The sequence below is a fragment of the Helianthus annuus genome, chromosome 4 (assembly GCF_002127325.2).
Source record: "Helianthus annuus cultivar XRQ/B chromosome 4, HanXRQr2.0-SUNRISE, whole genome shotgun sequence".
Classification (NCBI taxonomy): Eukaryota; Viridiplantae; Streptophyta; class Magnoliopsida; order Asterales; family Asteraceae; genus Helianthus; species Helianthus annuus.
Window position 1 is genome coordinate 109,289,505 of NC_035436.2, and position 19,027 is coordinate 109,308,531.

At 39.5% G+C, this 19,027-nt stretch overlaps 1 protein-coding gene across 1 annotated transcript in view; it reads left to right on the forward strand.

Moving 5' to 3' along the window:
• The window catches only part of LOC110933291, a 47,213-nt gene that overhangs the window by 11,763 nt on the left and 16,423 nt on the right, over positions 1-19,027 (forward strand). The window contains exons 3-4 of the mRNA XM_022176521.1: positions 6,031-6,162; positions 6,257-7,501. Of these exons, the coding sequence (XP_022032213.1) occupies positions 6,031-6,162; positions 6,257-7,501 (1,377 nt within the window). The remainder of the gene's footprint in view (positions 1-6,030; positions 6,163-6,256; positions 7,502-19,027) is intronic.

Sequence of the window (19,027 nt, forward strand, 5' to 3'; positions counted from 1 at the left end):
GTGGCGTGGGCGATGAGGCGCAATGTGGCGCTTTGATGGCGCACTTTGCACTTCGCACGCTTGCATCGCCGCGAGCCGCTTGAGAGCCGCCTTAGTATTTTTGACCACGTGCGCGTGGTTGATCACAGGGGCTGCAAGGACCAAGTAGCGTGCGGGTTCGAACCGCGTGACAGGCAGTCCGCGCGCGAGTACAAGTGGCACGACGCGCGGTTGTGCATGGTGCATGGGTCCTGTTGTGCATTCGTGGCGCACCAGAGTGAGCCAAAACGGTGCGACTGTGTGGCGTGCTCGTAGAGGCTCACAGGTGACGTGGCGCACGCGCGCATGGTCCTAAGTCAGTGTGGCGCATGTGCGCATGGCAGTGAGCCAGTTGGATGCACCGCGCATGAGCGTGTGGACACGCGCGCACCAGTGTCTATTGCGCGCGCGCGCAGAAGCTTCCAGCATTCAATAGAAATGCAGTTACACTTCAGCAACGAAACTGCCAAGTCAAACGGTTATGACTGAGAATTAAATGACATATTAAATTGCATTGAAGACGTTTAATGCAATTTAAACCTCTCATTTAATTCAGTTTTGGCTGTTTCATATCGGGAGCTGTATAAATACAGCTCCATACTGTGCTACAGAGGACACCAACGAATACCAGCTACACAACAGCTATTCAACTTTCTCTCTAGAGTTTTCTGATCTTTTCTTGCTGCTCTTCAAGGTAACCTTCGGGTTGTAGGCGAGCTCCGGCAGTACCGCTGCTTCGGCTGTTGTACCCTGGGAAACAAAACGAGTACTCTTGGGAGACTCGGAATTGGTTTTAAGGGAAGCATGTGGACATGTGCCTCAGTCATTCTTCTTCTACCCCATTCTTGTATTTTGTTTCATTTCAGTTGTAATCGTATTGTAATTTTGCTTTCTTCATTTTTGTATTGTAATCAGTAAACTAAATTTGTTTATTTTATTTAAATTACGCGAACGGTTCCTACAATGTTTGTGTTAAGCATGTATGATAAGGGTTACCCGTCGTAAATGGGTAAAATAGGACATGCATGGCGATTTCAGTTGAGGTTCGAATATGGGCTCATTACGGATGGGTCGAATGATATGAATGTATGAATGTACCGAGATGTTGGAATAAAAGAAAGTTAATGGAAAGAATGTTTAATGAAAACAATGTTGTAAACAATATTTGTTAATGATTGGTATATTGTTAATGGGTCGATTAAAAGTATGTAAAGTATGTTATGGAATTTGTTTGAGATTTGTGAATTTACTAATGTTTGATGTTGTGCATGATAGGTAAATCTCATGTTTGAAGTTGGCGAGCTCGGACGAACACACTAAATTGCCCTTTTTGCGCTTCCGGACCATGTTGTCTTTTACTAGTGGGTCAAAATCATTTTGTTATTGTAAATGTTAATCGTATGACTAGAATAGTAGTAAGTGTTTTAAGAACGTTTGAATCCTTTGGGTTGATTTTGAATTATATTGTAAAAACAGGGAAACGCCAATGTTACGAATGGGTCAGGCCCAATTTTTGTTAAAAAAATTTTGTATGTTTGATCGTTAAATAAAGAAAGGATGCCACAAGTTGGTATCAGAGCCGAAGTTTGAGGGATTCAAGTATTTGAGTCAAATGCTTGAACTCAAACTGAAGGCTCGTATGAAGGTGTGTTCGTTCTGAAGCGCTACGCAAGTCAGTAAATTATAAAATTTATTGTGTTGTAGTTAGAAATAGAATGGGATTTATAGGTTATTTGCCCTTAAACCGAGTCTTACGGCTAACGAATATGCTAAACGGGTCCGCAATTAAATTACGGACGCTTAGGAAAAAGAATCGGGTAAAACGGACTAGTAGAACTTGAGATATGATGTTTTTAAGAGTTAAGTTTGACAATTTATGGAGCCGGGCATCAACAACAGCAAAACAACGAACATTCTGTCAAAATCTGTTCCTCGCGTCGCGCCACGCCCACGATCCATGCTCGTCGCGCAGCGCGACGTTGCTGGCGTCGCGCGACGGAAGGGCGGGTAGGCCCTTGTGTGACATTTGTGCTTGTAATCATTGTAAACAATTCAGTTATCAATGAAATAAAGTTATTTGATCCCAATGTTTGTTTGTTTATGTTTGATATTTTTTTCATGTTTTGGTTTTTATTCAACTTCAAACTCTATATCGCTTTCTAGAGAATTATACGCGAACTGGTGCGTGAACGTAATCAGTTAAACGCGACAAATACTCCAGAACATCAACTTATGCTTAACAAACCTTAAATAACCTTTACATAACTTAGAAATAAGTTTTGAAGGCTTTGGTATGGCAAAATCAAGTTTATTCGCTTACAGGGACTAAAATTGACAAACTGCGAACGTACGCCGATTTGAACTGTAACAAACATTCCGGAACATGGCCATAAGTTAAACACACCTGAAATATCCTTTACATAGCTTAGAAATAGGCTTTGAGGGGTTGGTGTGCTAAAATAAACTTTATGCTCATTCAGGGACTAAAAGCGTCAAAATGTGCATAATTTGCATTCTCGCACATAACTTACGTTCTGAATACATCCAGACATCCAAAAATTTATGTAAGCATTAAAATATTTTATTTTAGTGTTTGGCATGAGAAAAATCCATTCGTCGCGCAATTTGGATCGTTTTTTGCGCTTATGCGCATTCCATCGTAATTAAGCGAATATCGCGATCGTACGACCAAACGAACGACATCCGGCAAATTTCTGAGCATGTTTCATGTCCACAATGTTTAGGCATCATTTAAGGGCTTTAAAGTTGGCTTGACGGGCCTTAAACATATCGGAAATGGCTTTAAACACATTCAGGGACTGAAACTGTCAAACTACAAACTTGTTGCTGAACTGTGTTTCCCAGGCGGCCCGTGTAAGGCCTTGCACATGTTTACATGGGGCGCGAGAGCCTCCCAGATATGCAGAATTGTTGCAAATAGCTGTTTACAGTTGTTATACCTTAATAAACCACTTGCAAATGGTTTTTGGAAAACAATGGACTGAATCTATGGGCTCTAATGGTTTTCCAAAACTAGGGGCACACGTGGACGGCCTAGATCGAAGCATGTTTCCCGACGGACGATCCTAACGGTTGTGCCATGCCTATATAAACCCAACCCATTTCACTCATCTCCTCACATTTGATCTGATTCAAGCTCTCTAAGTGGAAGTATATGCTTCCTACCTGAGAGAGAATCGGGATCAAATCTTGCGGGGACCTTCTGTAAGTATTCTTTCGCGTTTTTCATTCGTTTTAGCGTTAAAGTCAAGCTGCATTTGACTTTCTGCATTGACCAGTTTATGGTCAACACGAAGTTCATTTGAACTTCATAACGTGAGCGTAATCACGATGGTTATAGTCCCTAGTGACTATACCTACTGATTACCATGTTATCTAGGCTCAGTGACGAGTCGTAGTTTCCGCTAAACATGCGTTCTCTCGTGTATTTTGCAACCAAACTACTCTAGGGTATTAAAACCGTTTGTTTTAATACCAAACCTGTTTTCTAACTTTACGAAACATGTTCTAGCATGTTTAGCTCGTCGCTTTTAGATTTGTGCTTGTTTAGGTTTGTAAAGGTAAGCGATCTAAACAATCGCTTATACTTTCGAACCCGACCCATTTGGTCAATCTTTAGGATCCGACCAAACACTTTAGGTTACCATAGTTATATAGGGAATAACCTTCCAAGGTTATACCTTATGGTCACGTCATTTAAGTAGTTGTATGATAAGTAGTTCTTATGCCTTAGGAAAATTACCAAAATACCCTTTTTGCGCCAAAATTCTTTTTAAGCCCATGTAACATAATTTTTGACATATAAACTGATTTGGCAACAATATTAAACCTATTAAGGCATATCTTGCTTGTCATAGGACTAGTTAGGCATTCCGAACGCGTTTTACGCAAACGACGCGTTAAAGTGGCATAAGCTACCTAAACTGGTCGTAACGGGTCAAAAGCACTTAGGATAGGTTTCGTTTTAGTATGTAGGCTTTGTCAAACCATATTACATAAGTTCCCACACTTATTAGGTTTACGAACCCTCGTACTACCCGATCCTCCGATAGGTTCGTTTATTAATGTAGATACCTATATTAGGTGCCGTTTGAATCCGTGATCTTCTAGCTTGCTTGGTGGATATCTAAAGTCTATTGAGCAATCTCAAGTGAGTACATAGTCCCCTCTTTTACTTTTTTTCAAACGTTTTGGGGTGAAACACATGTGCCTACTTGTTACTTTCGTACTTTCCTGTTTTCACATCATATGTTGCTATGTTCTTTAGTACATATATAGTACATGATTTCATTACATTGTTTTGCTATGTATGTTAACTTAGCATGCTAGCACATTGATTACATTTCATTGTTTTGCTACATATGTTTACTTGGCATATTAGCACATTGTTTTACACAACATTTTCTGCTATGTATGTAGACTGAGCATGCTAGCACATTGATTTACATGACTTTTCTGCTTCGTATGTTAACTTAGCATACTTGGTACATTGTTTTCATATAACATGTTTACATTTGGTATAACATTTGGTTTGCACAAACGGGACTTATATACATTCATTAACATTAGCTATGCCGCTCGGTAGTAAGTAATGGTACCATTGGACTTGACAAATCACGTTCCTGACATCCTAGGTTTGTTTGGGTGTAAGGAATGACTGAATCCGAAAACATTTCTTTTGATAACCTTGACTTAGGGTTATCCTTCTGTCTCAAGGCTTGAATGTATGCGTTAACTTACCACATAAATGTTTGTATCATTTAAAACATGCTTTTACTTTGCAAAACATAACTTTTTGATATACTTAAAATACTTTGTTTTGTACATTTTTACATTTGCTTTACGTGACAAATTACATGACTTCATTTTGGACTTTTAAACACTCGGCATTGGTTTATACAAGAACATTTGATGGTTGGTTTAAACATAAACATTATACTTTGGTGGTTTGTTTAAGTGACTTAAGTATTGAGACGTGTGTAGTATGATACAAGCATGGTGGATATGCCGCTGGTACCTCCTATATATAAGTGTTTGTATCATATTACATGTCGTGGCGTTACTTAAATCATTCAATTTGGACTTATACATTTTTACACAAATAACATATTTTTCACAAAACTTTGTTTTACAAAACAGTTTATTTCATACAACTTATTTTTACTTAGTTATTCATTTAACCATACACAATTCTTTATTTATACATATCATCCGATTTTATCACATTTTAAATGATTTACAAAACAAAACAATTTACAAGGTTCATGACTGAATTTTATTAAACATTTTTCTAAAACCTAAGTCATGAATCCAATTTTCACAACACCTATGTTACTCACAGGCATTTTTATGCTGACGTACCTATTTTCACATGTGTTTTCAGGAGCTGTTGCTTAGGATGTTGATCGCGACATGCTAGGGTGGACTTGGGCCTTAGTGACATAAAATGAAGATAGACTTAGTTTAATTATGAACTCTTATTTCTTTTATTTTAAGACAAGGTAACTCTTTGGTTCTTGTTTTGAGACAATGTAATTCCACCTTTGGTTATGAATAAAATATTATTTTAATTACCAAGGTTATGGAACAATAATTCTGTTACAACACTCCCTGACGTTTCCACCACGATTTGATGTTTTACGTGGTCGGGGTGTGACACCTCGCGCCACGCGAGTACCCCATTTGCTCCCATTTTTTTTTGTTTTGATTATTTTGAATACGGGACTCGTTCCAATTGATTTTAAAGGCCTTATAAAAAATGTTTAAGGCAAATTTGATAATCTAAGGATGAAAGAAAGGTACATGTTAATGATGAGAAGGAAATTTGTTATGATTAAAGAATTCGATCGAAATGATACGATACGATCGTCAATGACGATAAAGCATGAAGTATGAATGATGAATAGAATGTGTCATGATAAAACGATGTTAAAACATGATGATGGGAAGTATGAAATGAAATCTAATGAATGTAATGAATGTTTTATGTAGATGGATGATACGGTGAATGTAAATGATGACGATGAAGCACGCCGAAATGAAATGAGAACAATGATTGTGGAAGAAGTCGAGAAAGCGATTGAAGCTAGTAATTCCCGACTAGCTCAAGAGGTGGAAGGTCAAGTATTGGGAGTAGTCGATACTCTAGTAACGTCCAAGGTGGAAGAACGAAAGGAGATGATTAGTGAACTACAAACAAAGAAAAGTACTATACAAGGAATTCATGGCATGTAACCCCTTGCCGTACAAAGGGGAAATTGACCCGATAGCTTTTCAAAGATGGATTTCAAGCACCGAGGCAGTGTTTGTAAGAAGTAGATGTGAAGTGGAGGATCAAGTGATGTTTGCTACGGGCCTCCTACAACTCCAAGCAAAGGATTGGTGGGACGCACATTCGAAGGAGTTGGGGGATGACAATGTACAAACGTTATCATGGCAAGAGTTCAAGGAGCCATTTCTGAAATATCATAGCCCACAATTCGCACTTGATAAGATTGAAGAAGACTTCTTACGTCTTCGACAAAAGGATGAAACGATTGATGAAATAACGAATAAGCTCCTCGAGAAGGTAAAATTTTGTGGGGAGATAGCGGGGACTGAGAGATTGAAAATCATACGTTATCATGCTATGTTAAAGGCTAAATATCGGGAGTTCGTAAATCCCTCCAAGTGTGCAACATTGAATGAATTACTCGACTGGGCAAGAGATAGGGAAATCGAGTTAAGAAGGCAGGTTCAACGGGGAGAGAAAAGGGTGGCGGAGAAGCCTACCAACACAAACCCATCGAAAAAGGCAAAATATCAAGATCAAAACAGGAAAGGGAAGACAAGTAGTGGGATTCCGACTTGCAAGACGTGCAGGAAACACCACTTGGGCGAATGTTTGCTTGGAAAGAAAGGGTGCTACAAGTGTGGACAAAAGGGATATCCGTACTACAGATGTCCAGACAATCAGAAAACATGTTACAATTGTCATCAAGCGGGGCACATGAAATCTGAATGTCTAAAGCTCCAACAAACGCCTAGGAAAGAAGGAAAGAAAGAGGAGTCGTCAAGGGCTCGTGGAAGGGTGTTCCAGATAACGTCTGAAGAAGCAAAGTCTCACCCGGAAGTAGTTTCAGCTATATTCTTAGTAAATTCAATACCTGTAAATGTTTTATTTGATTCCGGGGCTAGTAGGTCATTTGTTTTGAATGAACTTTTATGTCATCCTTCCTTTAAGCATGAAAAGATGTTAGTACCTTTAGAAGTTGAAGTAGCGGATAGCAAAAGTTACCTATTGCATGATGTATGTAGAAACTGTAAGATCTTGATTGAAGATGAGGAATTTAGCATAGACCTTGTTCCAATGTGTATGGGGGAATTTAAAGTAGTTGTGGGAATGGATTGGCTGGCCCAAAATTATGCTGAAATACAATGTGAAAAGAAAGTTATTCAAGTAGTAACCACGGAGGGAAAGCGGGTAAGTATTCAAGGGGATAGGGTCGACGAGTCGAAATTTTGTTCTATTATTGAAGCTGTTAAGTATGTAAATGTGACAACCCTCATAATTACATGTATCCATACGATTTATTAATGATAATTAAAGTGCTTGATGACCGTGCTAAATTACTTAACTGCTTTCTACTTTACTGCGTCATACTTACATATGCTTGTTAACATACTAGTCTTGTGCGGAAAATTGACTAAATGGTCTTGTATGTTTTCCTAAGTGTTGGGAATTAATTGTGTCACAAAAAGTTACATAAAAGACACTATACGGTACAACTTAGCACTTTAACAAACCGGTATCGAACCGAACAACCAGACATTACCCGGGACACCAGAATTTTGTCAGAAACATTGTTTTATTATTTTTGGACTAGTTATGGTCCCTGAATACCCCAACACATTATGAAATGTGCCATACACACATAACACTAGATATTACACACAACCTCCTAAGTATTTACCTACTCACCATCAAGTTACACACACCCCCCTTCTCCATATCTACGGCCCATGTAGGGGCCCCACTCCAAGATTTCAAAATCTCTACTAAATCCCATCTTGATATTACTTTGATTTTATTAGATATTGCTTTGATATTCCAAGATTTATTTAGATTTCCTTGGATTTTATTAGATATTATTAGATATGGTGAAAACTTACACTTGGACCCCCTCCCCCCCTCATATATTACGGTCACCATGGACCCACCAAGATCACACCATACTTCCTAAGATTTCATTTGATATCTTATCTAGATATTGCTAGATTTGGTGGATTTGATCTTGTAAGGAAATCTTCATAAGTAAGGTGCCATAGATCACAAGATCATATCATTCTCACCTCAACACTCAAGTTCACCCATCTCTCACTTACTCTCTCCCTCTCGGCTCACTTATAACCGCCACCACCACCACCATACAACCACCATATTCATCCAATTATAAGCTCCATTCATGTGTTAGAAGATGCTTTGAGAAGCTTGAAGCTTGTGGATTGTGACACCTGTGTCACCACGACCATCAAACAAATACCAAGCCAATGAAATATTGTATTTCATACTTGGGATCTTGTATAAATATGTGTATCTTTTACACATATCAATTCTTGTTCAATTTCAAACTCTACAACGCTTTCTGGAGAATTATACGCAAACTGGTGCGTAAACGTACTCAGTTTAATGCGAAAAATACTCCGGAACATCAACATATGCTTAACATACCTTAAATGGCCTTTACATAACTTAGAAATAAGTTTTGAAGGCTGCGGTATGGCAAAAACAAGTTAATTCGCTTACAGGGACTAAACTTGACAAACTGCGAAAGTATGCCAATTTGAACTGTAATGAACATTCCGGAACATGTCCATAAGTTAAACATACCATAAATATCCTTTACATAGCTTAGAAATAGGCTTTGAGGGGTTTGGTATGCTAAAACAAACTTTTGGATCATTCAGGGGCTAAAAGTGTCAAAAAGTGCACAAGTTTGCACTTTCGCACATAACTTACGTTCTGAATACATCCGGACATCCAAAAATTTATGTAAGCATCCTTATATTATGCCTTAGGGTCTGGCATGAGAAAAATCCAATCGTCGCGCAATTTGGATCGTCTTTCGCGCTTATGCGCATTCCGTCGTAATTAACCGAACATCGCGACCGCACGGCCAAACGAACCGACATCCGACATATTTTTGAACACATTTTAAGTTCCCTATACTTTAACTTCATTTTAGAACTTTGAAATTAGGTTAACGGGGCTTAAACGTGCCAAAAACGCACCAAAAACCAAGTTTTGGTGCTGCAGGGACCAAAATGGTAAATCTACCAAACTAGGGGCTTACGGACCGTAAGCCAAAGCCCATACGGTCCGTAAGGGGTCCCCAGTACAGCAGAACCCACATTTAATGCTGATTGGCTCTTCAAATGGTGAAAGGTCCAAATGCCTTTTCACCCAATCAAAGGCCAAGGGCCATATTCAGTGAACCTAACAATTTGACACATGTACGCACAAGATCGTGGCACGTTATTCGAGAAACGATCCTAACGGTTTCACTTTTCCTATAAATACCCCCCCCCATTTTGCTCAAAACCCACACAATCTGATCTTAAGGCTCTAAGTTGGAACCATTGTTTCATACCTGAGCTATTTTGATCTAGATTAGCATTCGGGGACCCTCCGTAAGTATTCTTTCGTTCTTTTATTCGCTTTTTCGAGTCCGAAAGTCAACGTTTTGTTGACTTTCTGCATTGACCAGCTTATGGTCGATGTGAAGTTCATGGAACTTCATAACGTGAGCGTGATCACGATGGTTATAGTCCGTAGTGACTATACCTACTGATCACCACGTTATCTAGGCTCATTGACGAGTCGTAGTTTCGGCCAAAATGTGCATTCTTGCATATTTTGTAACCAAACTACTCGTGAGCATCAAAGCCGTTTGTTTTGATGCCAAACCTATTTTCTAAACTTAGTTAAGCATGTTCTAACATGCTTAGCTCGTCACTTTTAGTTTAGTGCTTATATAGGGTCGTAAGGTAAGCGATCTAAACCATCGCTTATACTTTCGAACCCGACCCATTTGGTCGATCTTTAGGATCCAACCAAACACATTAGGTGACCATAGCTATAACCTTCCGAGGTTATACCTTGTGGTCACGATGTTAGGCGTTCCAGACGCGTTCTACGCGAACGACGCGTGAGGTAGCATAAGCTACCTAAACGGGTCGTGATGGATCGCAAGCACTTAGGTTAAGTTTCATTTTAGTATGTAGGCTTTGTTAAACCATATTACACGAGTCTCCATACTCGTTTGGTTTACGAACCCGCATACTATCCGTTCCTCCGATTTTAGGTCCGGTATATTAACATAGCTACCTATTAGGTGCCGTTTGATATTCCGTGATCTAGCATTTTTGGTTATTATACAAGAACTCCAAAGCAATCTCAGGTGAGTACATTGAACCCCACTTTTACTGTTTTCCAAAGTGTTTTGGGGTGAAACACATGTGCCTACTTGTTACTTTCATGTTTTTCATGCTTTCACATCATATACTTGCTATGTTCGATAGTACATATATAGTACATGATTTCCATTATGCTTTGCTATGTATGTTGACTAAGCATGCTAGCACATTGATTTCATAAACACTTTTGTTGCATATGTTTACTCAGCATATGGACACATTGATTTACATTACATTTCTACTGCGTATGTTTACTTAGCATACTTAGTACATCACTTTACAATACATTACATGCTATGTATGCCCATTGTGTGCGTACGTAGTAATTGTTTCACATTGCATTTCTGTTGCATATGCTCATCCAGCATATGAACACATTATACTACATTTTGAACCGTTGTACTCTACAATACATTTCATGCTACGTACGCCCATTGTGTGCATACGTAGTACCTTGTTTCACATTGCATTTCTGTTGCATATGCTCATCCAGCATATGAACACCTTATACTACATTTTGAACCGTTGTACTCTACAATACATTTCATGCTACGTACGCCCATTGTGTGCATACGTAGTACATTGTTTCACATCGCATTTCTGTTGCATATGCTCATCCAGCATATGAACACATTATACTACATTTTGGACCGTTGTAACCATTTGACTATGTGAACCGTCTTAACCCTTCGATTATCTGAACCGCTTGTAACCATTGAACCGTGTAAACCAGTTGTATCCATTGACATGATTTACAGTTGACAATAGACATTTGACTATACATAAACATTTCATCTTGATGGTTTGGTTTGAGTAAGTGATTAAGTAACGAGGCGTGTGTAATATGATACAAGCATGGTGGATACGCCGCTGGTACTTCCTATATATAAGTGTTTGTATGGTATTACATATCGTAGCGTTATCTGAATCATTTCAATTTAAGACATATGACATTTTATACAAACAACACACTTTTCACGAGACATTGTTTTACAAACGACTTATCTTATACAAACTCATTTTTACACGGTTATCCGTTTAACCATACAGTGTTCTCTTATTTATACATACATTTGATCTTACCGTTTTTCAAATGATTTACAAGACAAAGCAAAATACGAGGTTCATGACTAAACATTTTCTCAAACATAAGTCATGAATTCCGTTTTCACAAAACCAATGTATCTCACAGACATTTTTATGCTGACGTACCAATTTTCACATGTGTTTTCAGGAGATGATGCATAGGACTTATCAAGACATACTTAGGCGGACCTGTGCCTTAGTGACTTAAAACGAGACAAGAACTAGTTCATTTATGTTATGTGTTCTTTGGTTCTTGTTTAAAGCAATGTAAACTTTCATGTTTGATTAATAAAACGAAACTTCATTTACCATGGATTTGAAACAATTGATTCTGTTACAACACTCCCCGAAGTTTCCGCCACGTTTTGTATGTTCCACGTGGTCGGGGTGTGACAGAAAAGATGGTATCAGAGCCAATGGTTATAGGGAATTAGGTTATTAGTAATGCTTTGACCTAGTCTATAACCTTCCTAGGACCCTAACGCGAGTTCACTTGCGTTTAGTCATAAAACAATACCGTCACCTATCCTTAGGCGATGACCACAACAAGAACATAAATTTCAAAACCGCTTTGAAAACCAATCATCTGTTCTAGGATGATTGATTACTAGGTTTTGAACCCTCTGTTATAAGGTTTTGAACCCCTTTGAATTTTCAAAACTCCCGTCAAAGTTTTGGGTCCTAAATAGGGTGAACACGTGCGAACTGGAAGGGTGAATGCCTGTACCCTGGGTTTTCTGTCTAAGGTTAGAGTGTTCGTACAAATCCACATAATCGGAGCAGTCACTCTTACCTGGGAACTCTTGGGGTGAGTGTCCACTTATAGGCGAGCATGTCTTCGCGATACACTATGAGGATTTATTTGCTTTGATTCAGCCTTGGTGTTGTTTGTTTGCTTCATGATTCAAACAAATGACCATCAACCGTGATTATGGTCGGTGATTGTAACATCCTATTCTTACCCAATACCATTTTATTTGTTTCCTTTCATGTTTTCCTCTTTTAGAATGCCTCCTCGACGCGAACACCAGATAGCAACTGCCGAGCTGGCAAAAATTATTGCGCAGCAGATGGCTGCTCAATTCCCAAATCTCTTTGCTCAATGGAACCAAGCCAACAACAACAATGGTACATGCAATTTCAAGAACTTTAACTCGGCTAAACCACTCAAGTTTAGTGGTTCTGAGGGAGCAACTGGGCTTCTCCAATGGTTCGAGAGCATCGAGAATACCTTTCGCCACGTGCAGTGTCCGGAAAATCGCAAGGTCGAGTTTTCCTCGAGTGTGTTTCAGAAGAGGGCTCTTACATGGTGGAACGGGGTAATGAGAGACCTTGGTGCAGATGTTGCTCTAGCACAAACATGGGCTGAACTGAGAGCTCTTATGATGAGAGAGTTTTGTCCTCGTCATGAACAACGAGCGTTGGAGAAGGAGTTTGATGGTTTGAAACAAGATAGTGGCGAACACAGGGCATATACTGATAGGTTTGAGGAGTTGAGTCTCCTTTGCCCAACTATGGTCTCCCCACTCGACAAGGCTATCGAAAGGTACATCGACGGCCTGCCTGACTCGGTACAAGACATTGTCACTGGTAGCAACCCTACCACACTCCGTCAGGCCATTGAGCTATCTGCAACCTTGACTGAATCGCAGATCAGAAAGCATAAACTTTTTCGAAAGGCTGACAAGAAACCAATCGAGGAATCAAAGACCATGGATGAACAGACTGGATCCCCTAAGAAGTCAAAGAAGCGAAAGGCTTCTCAGAACTTCGCCATGGTTACTCACAATGATCAAGCCGTCCCCAACCAACCAGCTCAACCCCCTGCTAGGAAGCCATACAATGGAAATTCACCCTTGTGCAACAAATGTAACCTTCATCATCATGCTAGGGTAAAGTGCCGCGAATGCCAAATTTGTGGACTTAAAGGTCACACAGCAAAGGTTTGCCGAGCTGCAGTTGCACCCAATCAAGCTGACAACAATCCTGCTCAAGCTCGCTTTCCACCAGGTTCTTGCTACAATTGTGGCGAGATGGGTCATTTCCGAAGAAATTGCCCAAAGCTTGCTAATGCAAATCCAGCACAGTGATGAGCACCTGACTGACTAGAAGACAACATCGTTTAGAAATAATCGCGTCTTATGTATTATTTTCTTTTGTTGTCAAGATCCAAGAAACAGTTGTTATCATTGTTTATAAATAAATCTTTTATTTACATTGCAATGTATTTCTGTGGTTGCATGTATAAACGACATATCCCTTACAATACCGACAATCAAGGAACCGTATTCCTTGAAGAACAAACTACCCCCAAAATTCTCCCATTCTATAATCGCTTGCGTCTTCCACGAAATTCCTAAGTACCCGTTTATTCTAAGGAAACGAAGTACAAGGCGCATGTGACAACTCGTAATTTGAACCTACTTTCTGTAACACTACGTGCTTACGTGAGCTACTTTAATCAAATGAATGCATGTTTACGTGATATGTGTTTCTATTGTATGTTACGAATTAAATGCTTGTATGTATGTTACTCGAACTAAAACCGCACAACATGGATCAAGCACACAAGGCCATTTGGGCCGTAACCCTTGTAACCGGAACCAAGGGGCAACCCAAGTGGGGTTCGGCCCATTCCCTCTTTCCCTCTTGTACACATATAAGCAAACACCCTTAGGGTTGTTTTCTCTTTTGGTTACAACAACACAACACACACAAACTCTAGTGCTCTCCTCTCTCTAAGCCGGTGGCCATCACTTTCTTTTCCCTCGAAGACCTTTTCCCGAATCGGATCACCTTCTATCAATCGGTTAGTGCTTGATTATTCGTAAATGATGATGTGATTGTATATGATTATGTGTTAGAATTCATGAGTAGGGATGTTTACGTGATAATCGGATATCTTGCAATATGTTGTTCGGATTCTTGTTAAGATGATGTTGAACCGAATGCTTGTTAAATCGGACATGTTTATGTTAAACGTATGTTGCCATGATTCGGGTTACATGTCATTGATTTAGAGCCGTATAGTTGTTAATCAAATGATCCGGTTGCATATTATGTTGATATTGAATTACTGTTCTTGTTGATGATGTTTTGAATATGTAAAATTGTTAAAACATGGTGTTTGATCCGATTTGTGAAACTGATAAGTTGTTAGCTGGATTTACGGAGTGATTGTTGCTGTGTAATCATGGAAAGTTGTTACCTGCACTGTTGCGACACCGATTACGAGTCGGGATCTCCCGTTGCGACTCGAGACCACACACGGTTGCGAGTCCCGTTGCGACTCGAGACCACACATTCCCGGTACAAACCGCACGAGCCGAGACCACGGTTGCGAGTCATGTTGCGACTCGAAACCGGACCATGACAAGCCGAAACCACAGTTGCGAGTCCCGTTGCAACTCGAAACCTCCTTCGTTGCGACTCGAGATCTCTGGTCTCGACTCGAGACCCTTTTACACGTACACTTTGTCATTGGGCCTGCACACTGTTACGAGCCCAACTGATTTGGCCAGATACTTGGACTCTACTTGTTTACGTGATTGTTTACGCTGATACCTATACGTGGAATGTAATGTCGAATACTTGTACAACCTGTTACAATATGTATGGAACATAAGTGCACTACTTGTATACGAATCTGACCCGCATAATAACTGTGGTAGGACAACTGGTAAACATTTGGAAGGGAAACATTTGGAACCCCAGGTGAGTTCATTGCATTTTCTTAAGCATGCGTCCCGGTGGTTTGGGACAACTGGTAAACATTTGGAAGGGAAACATTGGGTAAACAACTTAATCGGTTTTGGTTATTGCCTGGAGGGCAATGGGGGTAATTAGTTGATAGCGCTATTAGGTGGGAAACCTCACACCGGGCCGTAAGGACGGGCGTGAACTAATTATCTGGTTAGGGCTATGGTTGTTAGAGGCACACTCCTCGGATACATATGGGCACACTCCCTAGGGTATCTAACGATGGCAACATAGCAAACGGTCGTTAAGGGGTACCCACTCCCCAGATACACATGGGCACACTCCCTAGGGTATCTAACATGAGCAACATCGTAACGCAGCATCGAATCGCATTAACATATATCTGGTAACACAACACGTTAACAAAACCTTGAACTCACCAGCGTAGTCTGACGCACTTGTCTGCATGCTTGTAGGTCATTAACACTTGGAACATGGACTTGCTATCTGGGAGTGCTGGAGTGGTCATGGATCGAGGCTCTTGGATTAATTTACATTGGATACATTGGTTTTAATTATTATTATGAAACAATTGTTAAACGATTTATTAAGTGCTTCCGCTACACAACACTTTGGGATTTGATATTATGTTTTATTTAAGTATTTACTATTGGTTCAATGTGATTGGTGGCTCGAACTCTGATGCGTAACACGCCTCGCGGGATTTCCGCAAGTGGGATTTTTGGGGGTGTTACAGCGCATGTTACAACACAAGACGAATACCCAAAGTACCACTATAAGTCCTTAATAGGGTGCCTAAGGGTTTCCCGTAAGTCTTTAATTGTTGTATACCTTCATTCGAATGTGGTGATTCCTTGTAATAAAAAAAACGAATTTTGGGAGATCCTTCTATCTTCTCAGATAGATTCCAGTGAACATTGAGACCCGTCGATTTGGTTTCCATATCCGTATTCAATCAATAACAAGTTAATAACAAATTATAATCAAGTTAAACAATTATGTGACTTTGTGCTTATGTGTTCCCTTATGTGTTGTTATGTTATCCAAATCCTCGTAGAATCCTACATCCTTGTACAAGAGAGTCATAGTAGGATACCCAAAGGTATTACTTAAAAATCCTCAACGGACTTCTATGTAATAGTTAAGTCCCTCGGATTATAAAGTACTACTTCATAATTAGACCCCTTGAGTGGTCTAGTTAAACTGATTGATCCAAAAACCCGGTTAGGGATATCATGTGATGATATAGCTGAAAGGACTCCTTGGTGGCCTAATTAAGAAGATCCCCTGTCGATCTAATTAAAAGGAACCGATGGAAGTCTAGTCACCCTCACCACAAGTTTGATATCCTTCCCCAAAACATTACAAAACAAACTGTGCGGACTGTGCAAGGGATTACGTAATTATGGATGCATACACAATTACGGAATTTAGTGCACAGTAACCACAGCAAGTTTTGTCGTGTATCTAGAGTTAACCCTATTCATTTTTGTTTCTGAAGAAATTGTGGAAAATGACTCATTCCGTTCATTTTCGTTTCTGAAGAAATTGTGGAAAATGACTCATTCCGTTCATTTTCGTTTCTAAAGACATTGTGGAAAATGACTCATTCCGTTCATTTTCGTTTCTAAAGACATTGTGGAAAATGACTCATTCCGTTCATTTTCGTTTCTAAAGACATTGTGGAAAATGACTCATTCCGTTCATTTTCGTTTCTAAAGACATTGTGGAAAATGACTCATTCCGTTCATTTTCGTTTCTAAAGAAATTGTGGAAAATGACTCATTCCGTTCATTTTCGTTTCTAAAGACATTGTGGAAAATGACTCATTCCGTTCATTTTCGTTTCTAAAGAAATTGTGGAAAATGACTCATTCCATTCATTTTCGTTTCTAAAGACATTGTGGAAAATGACTCATTCCGTTCATTTTCGTTTCTGAAGAAATTGTGGAAAATGACTCATTCCGTTCATTTTCGTTTCTAAAGACATTGTGGAAAATGACTCATTCCGTTCATTTTCGTTTCTAAAGAAATTGTGGAAAATGACTCATTCCGTTCATTTTCGTTTCTAAAGACCTTGTGGAAGATGACTCATTCCGTTCATTTTCGTTTCTGAAGAAATTGGGGAAAATGACTCATTCCGTTCATTTTCGTTTCTAAAGAAATTGTGGAAAATGACTCATTCCGTTCATTTTCGTTTCTGAAGAAATGATGGAAAATGACTCATTCCGTGCATTTTCCTTTCTAAAGGATACCCATTAAGGAAAATGACTCATTCTGTGCATTTTTCGTTTCTGAAAATTTTCCATCGAAGGGAAAATGAATATCCCTGATTTTCCTTCATTTCTATTTCTGAAGAATGACCGTTAAGGAAATGACAGGATATTGCCTTGCATATCGACGATGGTTATTTGGCTGAGTCACAAATAGACTCCTACGAATAAATTTCGGGACGAAATTTCCTAAAGTAGGGGAGACTGTGACACCTGTGTCACCACGACCATCAAACAAATACCAAGCCAATGAAATATTGTATTTCATACTTGGGATCTTGTATAAATATGTGTATCTTTTACACATATCAATTCTTGTTCAATTTCAAACTCTACAACGCTTTCTGGAGAATTATACGCAAACTGGTGCGTAAACATACTCAGTTTAATGCGACAAATACTCCGGAACATCAACATATGCTTAACATACCTTAAATGGCCTTTACATAACTTAGAAATAAGTTTTGAAGGCTGCGGTATGGCAAAAACAAGTTAATTCGCTTACAGGGACTAAACTTGACAAACTGCAAAAGTATGCCAATTTAAATTGTAATGAACATTCCGGAACATGTCCATAAGTTAAACATACCATAAATATCCTTTACATAGCTTATAAATAGGCTTTGAGGGGTTTGGTATGCTAAAACAAACTTTTGGATCATTCAGGGGCTAAAAGTGTCAAAAAGTGCACAAGTTTGCATTTTCGCACATAACTTACGTTCTGAATACATCCGGACCTCCAAAAATTTATGTAAGCATCCATATACTATGCCTTAGGGTCTGGCATGAGAAAAATCCAATCGTCGCGCAATTTGGATCGTCTTTCGCGCTTATACGCATTCCGTCGTAATTCACCGAACATCGCGACCGTACGGCCAAACGAACCGACATCCGACATATTTTTGAACACATTTTAAGTTCCCTATACTTTAACTTCATTTTAGAACTTTGTAATTAGGTTAACGGGGCTTAAACGTGCCAAAAACGCACCAAAAACCAAGTTTTGGTGCTGCAGGGACCAAAATGGTAAATCTGCCAAACTAGGGGCTTACGGACCGTAAGCCAAAGCCCATACGGTCCGTAAGGGGTCCCCAGTACAGCAGAACCCACATTTAATGCTGATTGGCTCTTCAAATGGCGAAAGGTCCAAATGCCTTTTCACCCAATCAAAGGCCAAGGGCCATATTCAGTGAACCTAACAATTTGACACATGTACGCACAAGATCGTGGCACGTTATTCGAGAAACGATCCTAACGGTTTCACTTTTCCTATAAATACCCCCCCCCCATTTTGCTCAAAACCCACACAATCTGATCTTAAGGCTCTAAGTTGGAACCATTGTTTCATACCTGAGCTATTTTGATCTAGATTAGCATTCGGGGACCCTCCGTAAGTATTCTTTCGTTCTTTTATTCGCTTTTTCGAGTCTGAAAGTCAACATTTTGTTGACTTTC